General features: G+C 44.6%; 1 protein-coding gene across 3 annotated transcripts in view; it reads left to right on the top strand.

Annotated features, from left to right (window-relative positions):
- The window catches only part of CFAP58 (cilia and flagella associated protein 58), a 450541-nt gene that overhangs the window by 27901 nt on the left and 403835 nt on the right, over nucleotides 1-18805 (top strand). For all 3 annotated transcript variants that reach the window (XR_012160075.2, XM_073354430.2, XM_073354432.2), the window contains exons 10-11: nucleotides 8332-8493; nucleotides 12574-12720. Coding sequence is in view for 2 of the 3 variants with exons in the window: in XM_073354430.2 (XP_073210531.1) it covers nucleotides 8332-8493; nucleotides 12574-12720 (309 nt within the window). In the remaining variant the exon portion in view is untranslated. The remainder of the gene's footprint in view (nucleotides 1-8331; nucleotides 8494-12573; nucleotides 12721-18805) is intronic.

Here is an 18805-nt window from a genome sequence, read left to right as displayed (position 1 = left end):
TATCTTCTAGATGTTTGCAAATTGATTTCTTAATTATTTGCTCCATTATCTTTCCAGGTTCAGAAGTTAAGCAGACTGGTCTAATTCCCCGGGTTGTCCTTATTTCCCTTTTTATAGATTGGCACTATATTTGCCCTTTTCCAGTCTTCTGGAATCTCTTCCGTGACTTTTGAAAGATAATCTCTAATGGCTCCGCTATCTCCTCAGTCAGTTCTTTGAGTATTCTAGGATGCATTTCATCAGGCCCTGATGGCTTGAAGACATCTAACCTGTCTAAGTAATTTTTAACTTGTTGTTCTTTCCCTATTTTAGACTCTGATCATACCTCATTTTCACTGGCATTCACTATATTAGACATCCGGTCACCACCAACCTTCTTGGTGAAAACCGAAACAAAGAAGTCGTTAAGCACGTCTGCCATTTCCACATTTTCTGGTATTGTTTTTCTCCCCTAATTGAGTAACGGGCCTACCCTGTCTTTGGTCTTCCTCTTGCTTCTAATGTGTTTTTAGAATGTTTTCTTGTTACCCTTTATGTCTCTAGCTAGTCTGATCTTGTTTTGTGCTTTGGCCTTTCTAAGTTTGTCCCTATATACTTGTGTTATTTGTTCATATTCAAACTTCATTGCACCGTGACCCCCTTCTAACAAAAACAATTACGACATGACCCCAGGAGCGGGGACTGAAACCTGAGCCTGCCTAAGCCCCACTGCCCTGTTGTGGGGGCAAAGCCCAAGGGCTTCAGCCCCAGGCAGGGGGACTGTAACCTGAGCACCACCACTCAGGGTGAAGCTCTTGGGCTTCAGCTTCAGTCCTGGGCAGTGGGGCTCGGGATTTGGCCCTAGATGCCAGCAAGTCTAAGTCCGCTCTGGTGACCCCATTAAAAGGGGTTGCAACCCACTTTGGGGTCCCGATACACAGTTTGAGAACTGCTGTTTTAGCTCATTGAAGATTCCTGGTTAAGCCAGGGTGTTCTCTTGCCATACTTCCAATCTTTCCTACGCAGTGCGATAGTTTGCTTTTGTGCCCTTAATAATGTCTCTCTGAAAAACTGCCAACTGTCTTCAATTGTTTTTCTCCTTAAACTTGCTTCCCATGGGATCTTATGTACTAACTCCCTGAGTTTGCTAAAGTCTGACTTCCTGAAATCCATTGTCTTTATTGTTCTGTTCTCCCTCCTACCATTTCTTAGAATCATGAGCTCTATCATTTCATGATCACTTTCATGCAAGCTGCCTTCCACTTTCAGATTCTCAACCAGTTCCTCCATATTTGTCAAAATCAAATCTAGAACAGCCTCTCCCCTAGTAGCTTTCTCCACCTTCTGAAATAAAAAATGGTCTCCAATACATTCCAAGAACTTGTTAGATAATCTGTGCCCTGCTGTGTTATTTTCCCCATCAGATCATAAAATATCAGGGTTGGAAGGGACCTCAGGAGGTCATCTAGTCCAACCCCCTGCTCAAAGCAGGACCAATCCACAATTTTTGCCCCAGATCCCTAAACAGCCCCCTCAAGGATTGAACTCGCAACCCTGGGTTTAAGCAGGCCAATACTCAAACCACTGAGCTATCCTTCCCCTCTGGATGGCTGAGTAGTTGAAGTCCCCCTCACCACCAAGTCCTGTGCTTTGGATGATCTTGTTAGTTGTTTAAAAAAAGCTTTTTCCACCTCTTCTTCCTGGAAGTGGACCCCTTCCATCACATCACCCTTGTTTTTTACCCCTTTTAGCCTTACCCAGAGACTTTCAACAAGTCTGACTCCTATTTCCATCTCAACCTCAGTCCAAGTGTGCACATTTTTAATACATAAGGCAACACCTCCTCCTTTTCTTCCCTGCCTGTCCTTCCCGAGCAAGCTTTAGCCTTCTGTACCGCTTTATTTCATATGGTGTGCTCAGGAACATGACAATGACATGTTCCATTAATTGCTGAAGATCACATTGCAGAGCTCTCCAAGAAGCTCTTTGATTTACTGGGAAGCTAGCCTTCAGGCTGTTTCAACTCACAAGTTATTTGCTACCTTCTCACTTTATAATTACCTCTTACACATTCATGTGATCAGTGGCTTCTAAATCATCTTTGAATGATACATACCCTCTTGTCTGGCTTACTTCATATAATTTCTTTGGAATAATATTCCATTTAAGTGAGATTTCTCTTTATTCCAAAGTCACATTTTATGTACCTCCCCGCACTGCATCTAATCATGTAGCTATGAGTTAGGATCATTATAAAGTACGGTCAAGCTGTAAATCACAGAAATCAGAACGGCAAGGATCTTGCTATAGAACTATGCATTTCTGATTAGTGCTGTGCACACTTTTTTGTACCTAGGGTGAAAAGGATGAATGCTTGAGGGTTTTCTGACTTTTCCACTTTGGGTGCAACATTTTTGGCATTTAATGTGAAAGTTCCATAACCCTTTTACCCTAACACATGTGCATCTAATGCAATGTGGTGGGAGGTGAAGTCCTTGCAGGTCTAGGCCACTCCTAAAACACCCATTCAAGTGCTCTCAGAGCCTGTCAGACATCACCCATGGCAAAGTGTGGTCAATGGAATAGTGGCCTCACTGTTGCAGAGCCTCAGGAAATGGGGGTTGTGACTCTAGGGCTGTTTGTGTAATGGTGCCTGTATTGTGTTTACCCATTTACAGGGGATTTTTACGCTTATTTGATTCACTAAGGGGCAAATCCAGACTCACTGTGCAGCTGCAGAGATCCCTGATCACATCAGGACTGGAGCAAGTTGCTGGGACTAGCACAGAGTTTCACACCCTGTGTGTGCTCTGCAGAGGCTCCCTGTGCTCAGTTGCTCTTTCCTTTTTGAGGGCAGGGCTCTGGGTGAGGCTGGTATATCTGTGATTATGCAAATCTCTCTGCTAGCCATTCCCCCTTGCACAGTAACCTGGGGATAGTGGCAGCCCTTATACTGCAATAGAGGAGCCTTATGCCAACTTGGGGGAAGATTCTCTTCCCAGAGGCTCTCCCCTGTGGACAGCCATGGCTGTGTCATCCCCTCTGCACCAATCAGTGGAGCTAGCCAGCCTCCTGGGGGCACATGATATACCCCGATGGCACAGCTGCTGTGCTCCTGAGGGATTCTAGGAATGCCTGTCTGACGCCCAGTGCCTTCCAGAGCTCCTGCTGGGGCCTGCCATGCCACACTGACCCTAACACAGGTCTGTAAATTCAAGGCACGACTGTGCCCTTCGAGCTACAATACTGTTGTTTCAGGCATCTGATGAATAGCCTGTTGTTTAAAGTTACAACCAGGATGGCAAAGGATTTTATGGTGAGACTTCGTGCTAGATTCACCCTTCTATTCATTGTTCCTGATTCTCTGCTCACCTACACCACTTTTACACTGGTGTAACTCCATTGACTTCAGTGGTGTGAGTCCTGATTTACACCAGTATAAATGAGAGGAAAATCTTTCCTGTGTGGGCTGTATTAACTCACTACAAGTGTTAGTGGGACATTTCTCTTTAGAAAGTAGGCTGTTTTCACCTGAAACTTCAAGTTGTTAAAATCTCTGTTCCCTCTTGCAGCTTCAGACTCACCATTCAGAATCTGTTGGACAGCAAACAGTTGAATAAACCCTTCAATCTCACCTGTCATTGTTCCCTGGCCATGGTTAACTAGAGGTTACGAAGCAGTGTTGTATCTCCAAAAGCCCATTACAAGGTTAATGTCATACCCAAGAAAATCCAGAAACCTATTTCTTTTTTAATACGCTTCATCTATAGAAAGCTTAATGCTATAGCAGGATATTTAAGAAGTAGGTAGAACTTCTCAAGATCTCACAGCGGTTAAATAAAGTGAAGCAAATAAGCGAGGATCCAATACTGAGTTCTTGGGCAGGTTCACTGAAATGAATGGTGAAGAAGTAAATAATAGCCAAATATACACATAAGATGTCCGAGGCTACAACGGAAAGCTGCCTCAAAATAATGGCTGATTTTCCTTGCTAAGCTGTGGCCACACTGTGCCCCTCCACCAGTTTAAAGTGCCCTATTGAAGAATCCTATGTCACCAGTGTAAGGCGCATGGCTGAGGAAAAGGGGGTATGGCCAAGATTCTCACACCTGGCTGATTCCTGGCTGCCACATTGTCCCCTGGAGGCTGTTGGCAGGCAGTGTAATGTAGAGGAATCTTCTGGTTGCTCTAACATGCCAAGATCAGGGTTGTACAAAGGCTACCTTGGCACCCCCATTCTGACCTGCACCATGCACTTCTTGCCCACAGCCAAGGATCTTGCTCAGTCTTTATACTGTAGTCTTGTTTAATTTCATGCACTACAAAACTGGGCGTGGCACACGATGCAAAATTGCATCAGTGTAATTGCACATGTTATGGCTTGAAGGCAAATGCCTCACTGGCCTTCTCAACTATGCACTCAGTGTCTGGAGTAATTATGCAGATTCTGGTTTTTGCATGAGTGCAAGGAAATCACCTTCCCCCCAAAATACACATATGAATGATTAGTTTTCCTGATACAAATTGGGAGTTTAAAGGGACCCTGTCACCATGTACTCTAGTCAGTTGCTTTCAGGTTGTACATGTGCCTCTGGGCTGCACTACCATTTTCATAAAGGATTTACCAGACCAAAAATATCCTCTTTCCTGTGCTGCCTTAGGGTAAAATACACCCCGTCTAGAGGGTTAGCACGGGGCCCATACATCACTTAATTCCCACTTAAGTCCTCATAGTAGGGCTTCATGTGCCAAAGCCACACACAGCGCTGGCATGGGAAGCCTCTCTGCCCCTCAGCTAAGCTCTGGAGTGTGTGTGTGGGGAAAGCAATTTCCAGCTTGTTCATGCCCCAAACCTGCAGGCTCCATAGCAGCCCCCGGGGCAGGGACTTAACACCCTCCCTGTGTCTTGCACCCCCCACCCTGGGTCTTGCTCCCAGGGAGCACGGGGCTGCTCCGTCCCTTAGAAATCCTCCCCTGCTGAGCCACCTCTCTGGCCCAGTTTGCTGAAGCCCCTGCAGTCAGGTTCCTCGGGCCCCCAGTGCACAATGCATCCTTAGGGCTTATCCCCTTCCTGCCTGCACTGTAGGGGTGGGACGGAGGACAGGAGGCGGCTGGGTTATTGTGTCAGTGGGTGGCTGGATTATGTCAGTGGCCAGCAGCAGCTGCGAGGTGTTAGCTGCCTTTTGACACTGTGTGGGCAGGAAGGGACAAGCTGTTTCCAAGCACAGGGGAGTGGGGAGGGGGAGGGAGGGAGGGAAGGGAAAGAGATGAGCTCTGCAAAGACAAGGGCCAGGTCATCCCTTCCCCCACTCCTCCCCTGCGGATGGAAGCAGCTCCCATCCCTTCCCTCCTGAAGAGTGCAGAAGGGTGGCTGCTGGCCACATTGTGGTGTGAACCCTGGCAGAAATCTGGGGAGAGGGAGCATGTGATTCTGCGTGCCCTCCACGTGTTGCCTCAGGAAGACGAGGTGCCAGGTACCAGGTGAGGCGGGTCCATCCTGGGGGCCCAGCCAGGCATGGAGGGAGGAGAGTGCTGGGCAGGGAGGGTTGGGTCGGGTCGGTCGGTCACCCACTCCCCTCTGTGGGAGAGGTGTATGAGATTGTGTGTGTGTCACCCCTCCCCGTGTGAACCCTAAAGCCTTAAAGATAATAAGGTAAATAAAAAGAATCCAACTACGCAGCATTTCTTTTTAACAGGGGCTCAGTCAACTTGATGTTCATTTGAACATTTGCACTGCATAGTTCCGATGGATTGCTGTTGAACTTACTTGAATATTAGACAAAGGTTTCTAACCATCAGAGGAGTGAAGTTTTGGAATAGCCTTCCAAGGGAAGCAATGGGGGCAAAAGATCTATCTGGATTTAAGATTAAACTCGATAAGTTTATGGAGGAGATGATATGATGGGATAACATGGTTTTGGTAATTAAATATTCATGGTAAATAGGCCCAATGGCCTGTGATGGGATATTAGATGGGGTGGGATCTGAGTTACCCAGGAAAGAATTTTCTATAGTATCTGGCTGGTGAATCTTGCCCATATGCTTAGGGTTTAGCTGATCGCCATATTTGGGGTCGGGAAGGAATTTTCCTCTAGGGCAGATTGGAAGAGGCCCTGGAGGTTTTTCGCCTTCCTCTGTAGCATGGGGCATGGGTCACTTGCTGGAGGATTTTCTGCTCCTTGAAGTCTTTAAACCACGATTTGAGGACTTCAATAGCTCAGACATAGGTGAGAGGTTTTTCGCAGGAGTGGTGGGTGAAATTCTGTGGCCTGCGTTGTGCAGGAGGTCAGACTAGATGATCATAATGGTCCCTTCTGACCTAAATATCTATGAATCTATGAATCTATGAATATGAGTAATTTTACCAGGTGTCCTGTATTGAGCATAGAGAAATATGGTCACTCTAGCTTCGATGGTATGTAAATGAATAGGCTTTGTGATGGCCCTATGCACAGAAGTGAACTCCCCCTGAATGTTGCTGGGTGCCTTCAACCCTATTAGATTTGAGGGCCCTCAGCCCCTCACAGAATCAGCCCCTGGATCACATTGTGCGAGCCTTTTTGGTATTTTTAAAGGGGAATTGTTTGAGTTTCATCACTTCACAAAAGGCGTAGTCAGCGTAAAAACCATGTGTACCAACTTGGAAAACTTAGTCCAGAAGTTTATCACTTATGTTGCATCAAATACAAGTTAAAGAGTTACAAATGCAGTGACCTACTTTCAAATCCTGCTTCAGCTTATATAGTCACTAGGCTACGCTGCAGATTTTAAACACTCTTTATTGATTTTATCTCACTCTTATTACTATTGGTAAATTGTTTTAACACAAAAAGAAAAGGCAGGAGTAGATTATAAACTGGGACTCTGCTTTCATATTGCATTGCAAGCAGTTTCTGGGCTCCTCTGCAGTCAGCTACAAATGTGCTGGAACTCCAGCCCCATTGCTGTGATAAAACGTTCTATATTTAGATACGCTTAGTCTCCAGAGTTGGGTGAAGGTGTCTTGTAGAGTAATCAATTCATTAAGCTCTTGCCCCATAGCCAGCCCCCTAAAGACCTTGCAGTACATTGGCTCTGCTGTCACATTCACAGAAGGGGACAACTATGCTAACTGCTAACTTTGCTGTTATTGCGTGTCTGTTCCAAACATTTTTATATTCCTGTGAATTTATATGAATACAAATTCTACTGCTCCTTGAACCATTACTTTCAAAGAATGGAGACCAGACACTTGGGTATGAATTGCAATTGTAATTCAGAGTTTATTCCTCCTGCGTGTCTATGCATAAAGCTGTTTTCCTCATTTGTTTTTATATCCCTTGGTATTTCTGCTCATTTTAAAGGTGGAATTCTTATCCCGCCCCGCATGATGAAACCAAAAGCAGATATTCTTCACTTTGTGCCCCTGCCCATATTTAGTTTTCTTTCTGTGCAATATTTGATGCATTCTGGTTGAATAGCCATACAGTGCTGCTTGATTATGCTCATCTGTTATGAAATCTGCGCCAGCAGGGTGAAGGGGCTTATTTTTGATAGAGCATCACTAAAAAGTCCAGCAAAATGATCAGGCAAACCATTTTTGTTGTTTCTTCTTTAACATAGTACTTGTCATTCCCCTTGAAGTGGTATGCCACCAACACTTTAATAAGGATCTCCCTCTCAAATTCTCCAATCTCCATTAGCAACAAATGTGATCTTCCCTGGGCAAAATATCCCTCATCAAAATCCATCCACCACCATCCATCTCCACACTTCACCATTCCCAGCCCCTCATGAATGCTACTATGGTGGCTTCTTACCTGGCTGTTTAGTTGTAAATATAGTTGATTGACTCCCTTATTACTGTAATTATCCATCAAACATTTGGGATCAGATATTAGTTCAAACAACATTTAACTGGAAGGAAGAAAGAGAGACTGAAACCTCTTGTCCTTCACAATGATCTATCTGCAATCGTAACCAGTTGGAATATATCATACATATTCTCTTTCTGTCTCTCTCCCTAATGAGTAGCTGGTAAACATCTGAAATCTGGCCCTGGCTTTCTAAAAAACCTAATAACTTTTCCTATGAATGCTGCTTTGTGTTGCTCTGACCTTAAAATGTATATGTATTCTGCCTTTGTGTCTGAGCCAAAGCCTAGGCATCAGGTAAAAATAAAATGTTCCCCCAAATCAGCAACTCAGAAAGGTTAAATTTCCCACTCGGACCAAACTATTGTGACTGTTGGCACAGATTCTTATTATAGGGATTTGCAGCTGCCACCTTAGATGAAAATCACAAAGTTTTGTCCCATCCTGATAATCATGGGAAGATGGTTTAATCATGTTCATTTCCTATTTTCTGTTCCAGGTCCTCCAGCACATGGAAGATATCAAAGTGCGGGAAATGCAGATTTTTGACTACAAGAAGAAGATAGCAGAGGCGGAGACTAAATTAAAGCAGCAACAGAATCTGTATGAAGCTGTGAGATCAGACAGGAACCTATACAGTAAAAATCTGATTGAAGCTCAGGTACAAGAATACATTTTTTACTCTGTGATTTTTGCTTGTTTTTTTTTTTTAAGAAAATCATTCTAATTTATACTTTTGGAAAGGAAAGACAGATAAATAAAATCTGCACAGGTGATATGTGTGTAAATATTATATATATGTGTGTGTGTGTGTGTGTGTGTGTTGGGCATTAATTTTTTAGGTCATCTGCTAATCTGGACAGTTTGCATTTGGATTGAGAAGTAAAATTTGCAGTCCTTGGGTGCAATGTTGGACTGCTCCCTGCTTTGCATAAGGACCCTGGCACTTTGGAGAGATATATTCATATCATATAGAGAAATTTTTCCCTTTCTTTCCTTCCTCCCCTCTTCTCTGCCCTCTGTTAGGTTTGGTATAAGCATATGGCAGACATGACATAAGTGAAAATGAACACACACACCCCCCGCCACCATCCCCTGCACCCTCTCGCTACTGTGACTCATGTATAAGAAAGCGGCAATGGAAGAAACACTTGTCAGGTGAAGTAGCATTTTCCCACATAACTAAATGTTTCCACCTGGCTTGTGAATTTCAGGCACTGTCATTCCCCTCAGATTACAATCCTCCACCTTTTCCCTGTGAATCCCTCCAGCAATACAGGAGGAAAGGTAAAGATCACTTGTATAAAAATATAGTGCATTATTCAACAGTAAGGACCTAAACACTATAGAAATCCTACAATAAACTGCAGAGTCTGGGCTCTGGATGACTGTGGTTTAGAGCCTTAGAGTATTTGAGAGAAGAAGGAAATATAGGATAAATATATAGATCACACTGGACATTTATAATCTACCCTGAGTAAGGGGTGGCATGTAGCTGCATTGCTCAAGGAGCAGACCAGAAAATGAGCTATGCCAAAGAGTTACTTTTCCTACTTGTTCCCCACTCTGGGTATGTTTGCACTATAATCAGGGAGTGCCATTGCAGGTCATGTAGACATGCCTGAGCTAGCTTTGATCTAGCTCGCTAAGGTCCTGGAGCAGTGAAGCTCTGGCAGCACCAGCTTCAGTGCAGACTAGGTGCCCGAGTAATTACCCAGGGTTTTGGGTGGGCTTGTATAGCCCATGCTGAAGCCTGTACCACCATGGCTTCAGTGCTATGGGTACTCAAACTAGTTAGATTAAAGCTAGCTGAGGTATGTCTACACGTCCTGCTATCATGCCCCATTGGTTTCAGTGTAGAACTACCCCAAGTCTGGGGAGGAGTAAGTTACTTCGCCTCTTAGCGTGGAGCAGCTTACTTGCTCCCTCTGTGCATCCTACCAGCAACTCTGGCCACCAGTGAGCAGAGGTGGATCCAAGACTCCTGTGACTTCCAAGCTCTCTCCGACCCTTGCTCATAGCCAGGCGTTTCAGACAAATAGCTCCTGCTCTCCCCACTGCAGCTGGAGTTACTATCTGAGCAGAGCTGGTCCGGAGAGTAATGGGGAAGGGGCTGCTCTCCTGTACTTCCTCTCTGTGGCCAGGTAAGGGCTGTGACAACATAACACTTGGTAATTGAGGATGGGTAACTAATGTTCGTGTGAATGTTTGCATGTGTGAAGCATCTGCAGAAATAAGGGTCAAGCATGTCATTGTCATTTTGGCAGATCCCAAATGTGGCCTCCTGGCAGATCAAGTGGATTGATTCTAGCTAGGTCCTTAAGGTGGTCTGGCTGGACATTCAGATTTTGTCCATCTTGTTGTGCCACCGAAGCTTTGGCAACCTTGTGATTGCTGGCTGTGCAGCGGCATTTCTTGAACTCACAGTGCCTGAATTTCACATGCTTCATAATTCATTGGTCCTCCATCCTAATACATGTTCGTACCAAGAAAGGCACCAAAACCAGGTGAAGCATGTAGAGAACACTAAATTACTTTCCTTTTATAATTGTTAAAGATACAGTATCAATTTAGAACACAAACTTCTTGCACCCTCCTACAGAATTGTCAGATACACTCTGACGCATTAAACTCTTTAGCTAACTAAGGACGTCTCAGTTGGAGGCCCTGGCATGGTGTATGTATATATACAGCCCACACAAAGATCTGTGCAGGATACTACCTACTACAGAGGCCATTAATTTACCCTTTAATGGATTATTTGATTTATAATTTGTGCTAGCTGACAGCTCTGTGTGTCAGAAGACTGCTGAGGATAAAACATCCTTTTGGTTGTAATCACACTGTACTGTATGTGGAAATAAAAACATAGTAATTCATAGTTCAGTAACAAGCCAGCCAGCCATGGATAAAAAATGGCTTGACTTAAAAACTATGCAAAATAGTAATTCCTCTTGGGAAGTAATATAAATTGGCAAAAGGTTGTTCAGATAGAAGAAAGCTAGCTGTGGATATTTTTTGGATTGTTTAATAACGAAAGGCTGTCAGTTAACCTGCCCAGCCCACAATGCTTCTGCTCTCCAGGATATCCTAATCTCCAACTCAGTAAAATCTCTTGGAAAGGGACTTCTTGGCTGGATTTGAAAGCATGCTTTCAGCTTTGGGGTTCTTTCCAACATTGGGAATACATTTATTTGTTTATTTAAATGAAACTAACCCTGTCCTTTGCAAAAATCACGTGACCCTTCATGTCCTCTTCCACACACAAAGATAGCAGTGTATTTGGGTATGTATCCAGGCACCAGATTTTAAAATATCTGGTCTTCTTCTTCTTGCATTTAGTTTTCCCCTGTTACATTTACATGAGTAATTGTCTGTATATGCACATGCGCAGTTCTAGTGGCAAAGGTTACATCATTGTCTGGGTCATTTAATTGACTTAGTACCACAGCACTGGTCAGCAGTGTTTATGGAGTTGCAGTGTATTCCCAAATCCCTTACTGCACACGATTTCAGGCATCTGCCAAATACATGTGTTGAATCCACTGATCTTTTCATATCACACTGTTACCAGCCGGTCACTGCAATCATTAATCTAATGTATATGCCTCAGTGTTATTTGTGAAAAGTGCTGTGACCCATCGTCATTCTCATTTGATTAACTTTGTCAGTGTCGGTACTCTGGCCAGAGGCTTGGAGTTGGAGAACTGCTGTGTTAAGAGTCTTATGCAAAAATATTTCACTTATCTACCAAGCGAATCTGCATGTATTGAATGTACTGTCCTCCAGTTTTCTGTCACCATTCCTCACAGTCACTATCAGTCACAAACAAAAGCAGCCTCCCAACGTTGTACTAGCAGGTGACTCTCTGGATATAGGACCGTATATGTACGTGTATAGAAGTGGTTCCATAGGATAGTTATACACAGTCACTGATCTCTCTGCCACGCTATCTAACTTGACTTCAAACACCTTGCTGTATATTCTGGGGCTGGAACATGTGAAAAATGCCTTCAGCCAAGGGACCTTTCTACCTCCTAACACCCTCAGTCCCAAACAATCAAAGCCTACATATAAGAAATGGCTGGCTGACCACTTCTGATGTGTGCATGGGTATTTGTGAAGGATTATGCTCATTTTCCTACAGAGACATGCCTTGGCACATGAGTACTTTCATTTAATAATAGCTCTCCCCCCAACATTTGTGCAAACAAAGCACAGTTGTACAAATGTTTGTTGAATAACAAGCCAATAAAGTCATGAAAACAGATGGATAGGATCACAGTTGCATTATTCACTTATATCCACTGCTAGGTCCTGTTATGTGTCCAGCGCTCTAAATAAGGTGGCTCACAGGCTTATTGTTGTTGTCAATGTCCTTTTAGCAGTCTGATTACTGCAATATCATGCCAGCATGAACATCAAATGATCATTTAATGGAATTGTTTTTCTTTGCTAACGTTAAAAGTGATGTCTTGTATGCACAGCTTAGTAGGATAAGGATTTGGTTGAGAGTCTTCTCCTCTCAGGTGCTGTGGTTTAATTTCAAGTTTCAATATAGCTTGAACTTCCAGGCTCAAAATAGTTGAATTCTCTTTTATCCCTTTTTAGAATCATAGAAATGTGGGACTGCAAGGGCCCTTGGGAGGTTACCTAGTTATCCCCCCTGTGCCGATGCAGGATTAAATATACCTAGATCACCCTGACAGATGTTTGGTGAACATTTGTTTTGTCCCATTAGGATGAGATCGCCGAAATGAAGAAAAAACTGAAGATCATGACTCATCAGGTTGATCAGCTTAAAGAAGAGATCACAGCCAAAGAGGCAGCTCTTGTGAAAGTACATCTGGAACATCAACGAATAGAAAAGGAAAAGGAGGCTCTAAAGGTAAGGCACCTTAGTTGTGGGGCGTTTGCCAGGACTCATTAGGAAGGAAAGGACATGGTTTCGAAAGTTCTTTCATATTCCCTGGCCCATGGTACTTTGCTGAACTCTTTAAGAACTATTCTGTAATTGAAGTATAACTCTCAGTGGCCTTTACAGGTATGAGTCTTCCATGTTTGTGATGGAAGAATAGATCCTTTTGTTTCTCTGCACCTAAAATTCTAGTCGTCAGATTCCTAGATTACCTGCTGAAAGTTTAAATTCTCCCTCTCTTTCAAAACCCCAAACTGTGCTCACACATATAGGGTTTTGTGGGTGTGCTGACTGCATCATTCTCTGTATAGTTGGCCCTCAGAATAGGAATTATTATTATAAAATTATTATTATCATAGAATTATGAATTATTTTGCAGAAGAGGATATTATACAAGAGGATAAGACTAAATAATCAGAGTGGTCCCTTCTGGGCTTGGAATCTGACTCTGTGATTACAAGTTTTGTTTCCTTTAACTTTTCATAGAATCACAGAATCATAGAATATCAGAGTTGGAAGGGACCTCTGGAGGTCATCTAGTCCAACCCCCTGCCCAGAGCACGACCAATCCCAACTAAATCATCCCAGCCAGGGCTTTGTCAAGCCTGACCTTAAAAACTTCTAAGGAAGGGGATTCCGCCACCTCCCTAGGTAACGCATTCCAGTGTTTCACCACCCTCCTAGTGAAAAAGTTTTTCCTAATATCCAACCTAAATCTCTCTCACTGCAACTTGAGACCATTACTCCTTGTCCTGTCATCTGCTATCACTGAGAATAGTCTAGATCCATCCTCTTTGGATCTACCTTTCAGGTAGTTAAAAGCAGCTATCAAATCCCCCCTCATTCTTCTCTTCCGTAGACTAAACAATCCCAGCTCCCTCAGCTTCTTCTCATAAGTCATGTGTTCCAGTCCCCTAATCATTTTTGTTGCCCTTCGCTGGACTCTCTCCAATTTATCCACATCCTTCTTGTAGTGTGGGGCCCAAAACTGGACACAGTACTCCAGATGAGGCCTCACCAATGTTGAATAGAGGGGGACGATCACGTCCCTCGATCTGCTCTCTATGCCCCTACTTATATACCCCAAAATGCCATTGGCCTTCTTGGCAACAAGGGCACACTGTTGACTTATATCCAGCTTCTCGTCCACTGTCACCCCTAGGTCCTTTTCTGCAGAACTGCTGCCTAGCCATTCGGTCCCTAGTCTGTAGAGGTGCATTGGATTCTTCTGTCCTTAGTGCAGGCCTCTGCACTTGTCCTTATTGATCCTCGTCAGATTTCTTTTGGCCCAATCCTCCAATTTGTCTAGGTCCCTCTGTATCCTATCCCTACCCTCCAGCGTATCTACCACTCCTCCCAGTTTAGTGTCATCTGCAAACTTGCTGAGGGTGCAATCCACACCATCCTCCAGATCATTAATGAAGATATTGAACAAAACCGGCCCCTGGACCGACCCTTGGGGCACTCCGTTAGATACCGGCTGCCAACTAGACATGGATCTAGACAATCTAGCCAACTTTCTACCCACCTTCTAGTGCATCCATCCAGCCCATACTTCTTTAACTTGCTGACAAGAATACTGTGGGAGACCGTGTCAAAAGCTTTGCTAAAGTCGAGGAATAACACTTCCACTGCTTTCCCTTCATCCACAGAACTAGTTATCTCATCATAGAAGGCAATTAGGTTAGTCAGGCATGACTTTCCCTTGGTGAATCCATGCTGACTGTTCCTGATCACTTTCCTCTCCTCTAAGTGCTTCAGAATTGATTCCTTGAGGACATGCTCCATGGTTTTTCCGGGGACTGAGATGAGGCTGACCGGCCTGTAGTTCCCAGGATCCTCCTTCTTCCCTTTTTCAAAGATTGGCACTACATTAGCCTTTTTCCAGTCTTCCGGGACTTCCCCGGATCGCCATGAGTTTTCAAAGATAATGGCCAATGGCTCTGCAATCACATCCGCCAATTCCTTTAGCACTCTCGGATGCAACGCATCCGGCCCCATGGACTTGTGCACGTCCAGTTTTTCTAAATAGTCCCGAACCACTTCTTCCTTCACAAAGGGCTGGCCACCTCCTCCCCATGCTGTGCTGCCCAGTACAGTAGTCTGGGAGCTGACCTTGTTCGTGAAGACAGAGGCAAAAAAAACATTGAGTACGTTAGCTTTTTCCACATCCTCTGTCACTAGGTTGCCTCCCTCATTCAGTAAGGGGCCCACACTTTCCTTGGGTTTCTTCTTGTTGTCAACATACCTGAAGAAACCCTTCTTGTTACTCTTAATGTCCGTCGCTAGCTGCAACTCCAGGTGTGATTTAGCCTTCCTGATTTCATTCCTACGTGCCCGAGCAATATTTATATACTCATTCCTGGTCCTTTGTCCAATCTTCCACTTCTTGTAAGCCTCTTTTTTGTGTTTAAGATTAGCAAGGATTTCACTGTTAAGCCAAGCTGGTCACCTGCCATATTTACTATTCTTTCTACACATCGGGATGGTTTGTCTCTGTAACCACAATAAGGATTCTTTAAAATACAGCCAGCTCTCCTGGACTCCTTTCCCCCTCATGTTATTCTCCCAGGGGATCCTGCCCATCAGTTCCCTGAGGGAGTCAAAGTCTGTTTTTCTGAAGTCCAGGGTCTGTATTCTGCTGCTTTCCTTTCTTCCTTGTGTCAGGATCCTGAACTCAACCATCTCATCATCACTGCCTCCCAGATTCCCATCCACTTTTGCTTCCCCTACTAATTCTTCCAGGTTTGTGAGCAGCAGGTCAAGAAGAGCTCCGCCCCTAGTTGGTTCCTCCGGCACTTGCACCAGGAAATTGTCCCCTACAGTTTCCAAAAACTTCCTGGATTGTCTGTGCACCTCTGTATTGCTCTCCCAGCAGATATCAGGATGATTGAAGTCTCCCATTAGAACCAGGGCGTGCGATCTAGTAGCTTCTGCGAGTTGCCGGAAGAAAGCCTCGTCCACCTCATCCCCCTGGTCCGGTGGTCTATAGCAGACTCCCACCACGACATCACCCTTGTTGCTCACGCTTCTAAACTTAATCCAGAGACTCTCAGGTTTTTCTGCAGTTTCATACTTGAGCTCTGAGCAGTCATACTGCTCCCTTACATACAGTGCAACTCCCCCACCTTTTCTGGCCTCCCTGTCCTTCCTGAACAGTTTATATCCATCCGTGACAGTACTCCAGTCATGCGAGTTATCCCACCAAGTCTCTGTTATTCCAATCACATCATAATTCTCTGACTTTGCCAGGACCTCCAGTTCTCCCTGCTTGTTTCCCAGGCTTTGTGCATTTGTATATAGGCACTTGAGATAACCCGCTGATTGCCCCTCATTCTCAGTATGAGGCAGGAGCCCTCCCCTCTCTCACGCTCCTGCTCGTGCTTCTTCCCGGTATCCCGCTTCCCTACTTACCTCAGGGCTTTGGTCTCCTTCCCCCAGTGAACCTAGTTTAAAGCCCTCCTCACTAGGTTAGCCAGCCTGCTCGCGAAGATGCTCTTCCCTCTCTTCGTTAGGTGGAGCCCGTCTCTGCCGAGCACTCCTCCTTCTTGGAACACCATTCCATTGTCGAAGAATCCAAAGCCTTCTCTCTGACACCACCTGCGTAGCCATTCGTTGACTTCCACGATTCGACGGTCTCTACCCAGGCCTTTTCCTTCCACAGGGAGGATGGACGAGAACACCACTTGCGCCTCATACTCCTTTATCCTCCTTCCCAGAGCCACATAGTCTGCAGTGATCTGCTCAAGGTCATTCTTGGCAGTATCATTGGTGCCCACGTGGAAAAGCAGGAAGGGGTAGTGGTCTGAGGGCTTGATGAGTCACGGCAGACTCTTCGTCACATCGCGAATCTTAGCCCCTGGCAAGCAGCAGACTTCTCTGTTTTCCCAGTCAGGGCGGCAGATAGATGACTCAGTCCCCCTGAGGAGAGAGTCCCCGACCACCACCACCCGCCTCCTTCTCCTGGGAGTGGTGGTCGTGGAACCCCCAACCTTAGGGCAGTGCATCTCATGCCTTTCAACTGGTGGAGTCTCCTTCTGCTCCCTTCCCTCAGATGTATCATCTGGGCCACTCCCCACAATGGTACCTGTGGAGAGAACATGAAAACGGTTACTTACCTGTATCTGCATTGCTGGTACATGGATGTTCCCCCTTCTTCTGGAGGTCACATGTTGCCAAATTCCTTCACCATCCTCCTGTCCCCGCTGCGCAGCCTGCTCTGAATCTTCAGAACCTTGTCCCCGTAGAAGCATATCCTGACGTCTGTCCAGGAAATCTTCAGTTTCTCTTATGCAACGCAGGGTCGATACCTGTTGCTCCAGACCTTGAACCTTTTCTTTTGTGTCTGTAGCTTTAAGTGCTAACAGTACTACCCCAGTTTTCAGTCCGGTATTGCTGTGTAACTAGCAAGCACAAGCCTTCAGGGAATCAGGTAGTATCTTACAGTAGCTCCCTCTGCCCAGAAAGCAACTTCACTATTGCATGTTCTAGAAAGCAGAAAAATCTGTGTTTAAATAAAAGGAAAGTGGCCCAGCAATCTCTGGTTCTTTTTCTCAGCATTCTCTGTAGTCTCTCCTTGGATATATTATTACATGTGTGTTGACAGCTCAACCCAATTTGCTCCTGTCTCCCAAGTCTGAGAGTTAAAGAAACAATATCCATAGCAGGTCATTTTTCTCTTCACTTACTCCCATAAAAAAATCCCCTGCCATTTTCCATAGTGCTTTCTTTTTGTCAATGTCTCGCTATGGTCCAATGACTCCTTAGGTTTTCAGCCACTGTCAGCATATTACAGTTATGACAGGATGTCAATAGAACTGTATAAAAAGGTGATTCCTCTATCGGTTCTGTCTTAGAGTTGTTATATCAGTTACAGAGAAGCCAAACAGCACCTAATATTCTGTGGGCAGGATTCTGCCTTAACTAGTTCCCAGCCCTGTCTTGTCACCTCAGAATCATCCACCATCAGTTTGACAGCAATTTGATTGCTGCACTGTTTTAGCTACTCAGTTATTCACTAGCAAGTATGTGCATGGGTCAGCATCATATTAGGGACTGGCTTTGGGGCATTGTGGTTTTTTTCACCTATGTGTGTCTGCTGAATGCAGAGGTAGAGAACGGTGAGAGGAATCACTGACATAGGCACAAAAAAGCCCAATTATTCTTGTGGCATGAAGGTTTTAATTTGTTGTGTTTGCACTGATATGAAGAAAGCAGGCTTTGACTGAAAAATCAGTTTAAGTGAAATTGTGTAATGTGGAGGAGTAAGATTCACACAGGTGCTTTTCTGCAAATATGAGGTTTAAGCTTAACGCAGTAACTTACAGAGATGTGTTACATATATGCATGATGGGCGAACTTTACATGAGGCCTGATCCAAAGCCCACTGGAGACAACAGGAGTCTTTCCATTGATTTAGGCAGGTTTTGGATCTGGCCTGTGGTTCGAAGAGGTTTGGTTAAGCGTCCGGATGTTGAGAGATGTGTATCTGAAACCTATCAGAATCTTGACCCTGCAGAATTGAGTGGGAGACTCTGCACAAATAGCGACTACTGAGATTTCTAGCACTCGTGGTTCCATCGCAGGCAGAACGCCCTTGGGAACAGCTTTCTCATCGGGTTGCAGCATTCCTGGTTCTAGCCCTGGCTGGAGATTGAAGGTTAAAAGGCCCTCTTCCCTGAACATTTCAGAATCTAAATAACCATCTGGTTTGAATTTGGTTCTAGATGTTGGCAAAGGTTCAAAGGTATTCTCATTTTTTTTCAAAATGGGTTCTCCTGTTTCTAATAACACTCTGGGCCAGATCCTCACCTGGCTTCAAAGAAGCAGCACTGATTTACACCAGTTGAGGATCTGACCCTTTATCTGCATATAATGTGACTATGTGTGTAACCAAGTTTTGTTTCTCTTACCTTCTGTATATAAGACCCCAATACTGTAGCTATTGAAACCAGGTTTCAGAGTAACAGCCGTGTTAGTCTGTATTCGCAAAAAGAAAAGGAGTACTTGTGGCACCTTAGAGACTAACCAATTTATTAGAGCATAAGCTTTCGTG

The sequence above is a fragment of the Lepidochelys kempii genome, chromosome 7 (assembly GCF_965140285.1).
Source record: "Lepidochelys kempii isolate rLepKem1 chromosome 7, rLepKem1.hap1, whole genome shotgun sequence".
NCBI classification, from domain to species: domain Eukaryota; kingdom Metazoa; phylum Chordata; order Testudines; family Cheloniidae; genus Lepidochelys; species Lepidochelys kempii.
The sequence above is the reverse complement of the archived record's forward strand: the minus strand, read 5'-3'. Positions and strand labels throughout refer to the sequence as shown.